At 36.4% G+C, this 1,516-nt stretch overlaps 1 protein-coding gene across 1 annotated transcript in view; it reads right to left on the bottom strand.

The window, feature by feature from the left end:
• The window catches only part of EDNRB (endothelin receptor type B), a 14,379-nt gene that overhangs the window by 1,916 nt on the left and 10,947 nt on the right, over window positions 1–1,516 (bottom strand). The window contains exons 5-6 of the mRNA XM_031057096.1: window positions 822–955; window positions 152–260 (exon numbers count right to left, since the gene is read on the bottom strand). Coding sequence (XP_030912956.1) covers window positions 152–260; window positions 822–955 — 243 coding nt within the window. The remainder of the gene's footprint in view (window positions 1–151; window positions 261–821; window positions 956–1,516) is intronic.

Raw genomic sequence — 1,516 nt, 5'->3', positions numbered from 1 at the left:
AGCAGGAGAGGGAGAGAACATTTGCCCTAACTTGATTAAAATTTAAAATAAAATTTAATGACTGTTTAAAGCACTTTGTGCATGTTAAGGAATGAATTTTATTACTGACATCATCTTTTAACCAGAGGAACAACTCCCAGCAGCCACTTACCTTAAAGCAGTTTTGGAATCTTTTGCTCACCAAATACAGAGCTATTGGATTGATGCAGGAGTTCAGTGAAGCCATGTTAATACCAATATAGTCCATCACAAGAAAAAAGCTGTGTGGAAATTAAAGTGAGACACTTGTCATTTGCTTTGAAAAGGCTTAGCAGAGGTTTACAACTATGGACATTAGACTTGGTTTCACTAATCAAGACTAGCTATTGAATATAATAGTAATGGGGCTTAAATCAACAGGATTAACTCATTCAGGTAACAGTTATACTCAGCAATAAAGTCTGAATGGTCTGAAGACCATTCTTGTGAAAGTAGTTCAACCATCTTAACTTTTGGAAGATGTTCACAAGGTCTTTTTGCACAAATTGAATCCTAGCTGCTCTGTTGAAAGGGAAAACAGGGACAGAAATCCCCTTTCTATTCTAAGAGCACCACATGACAGAAGAACAATCCCAAAAAGGGTCAGGAGGAAGATGGGGAAAAGCAAGGAAACTCCTCACAATTTTCTTTCTTCTTTCTTTTTTCATTGGAGTGAAAGCAGAGGGTCCCGGATGAAGAAGAAGGGACAAGAGAAACACAGAGTAAGCTAGTTCAATTGGAAATACAAACATGCTTATGGAGAATGCCCACAATATACAGATATTTTATTTTTCCATTCCCACCTTAGAAGTTCACATCTGTTGGGGTCCTTCTGATCATAGATAGTGAGTTTCAAGATTCTGCTTAAGTGAAGTGGGAGCCAGCACAAGGCAAAAACGAGGACCAGACAGAACACAGTTTTGGCCACCTCACGTCTCTGAGAAAGAAAATTGGACAAAACAGTGTTATAGTTCCTCTCTCTCCCTCTGGATTGTTGTTGTCTTCTAATATTCAAAAGTTTAATAAACAAGATTAAAAAAGCCTATCACAATAGGAGTTAGGAAAACATCAAATAGCTTATTTTCTTGGAATATGTGCTTGATCTTTTCTATTGTTTGAGATGTCTCACACTGATTTGATATATCTCTTATTTCAAGAAGTATGAGTAATATGAAAAATAGGGGTCATGAAAACACTAGTTTAAGCAATAATTTAAATTAAAATTAGGAACATATTTGTCTCCCAGATGACTTTCAAATACCAGCTTGTTTTCTATTGCATTTCCTTATGCTTTGATCTTACACCTTATTTTAAATGCCCCAAGAGATTCCAATTACAATTCTAACCAGGTAAGAGGAAAGGAGCACAAATACACATTATAGAACAATCATAGTTTAATTCTAGTGATGTGTGATGTTTGTGTCTGGGGCACTAGTACCTCAGAATGTCTGCTGGAATATGTTCTGCGAACATATACTGCTAACCTCACTAGGGTTCA

The sequence above is a fragment of the Geospiza fortis genome, unplaced genomic scaffold, assembly GCF_000277835.1.
Source record: "Geospiza fortis unplaced genomic scaffold, GeoFor_1.0 scaffold45, whole genome shotgun sequence".
NCBI lineage: Eukaryota > Metazoa > Chordata > Aves > Passeriformes > Thraupidae > Geospiza > Geospiza fortis.
This window is presented reverse-complemented; position numbering and strand designations above follow the sequence as displayed.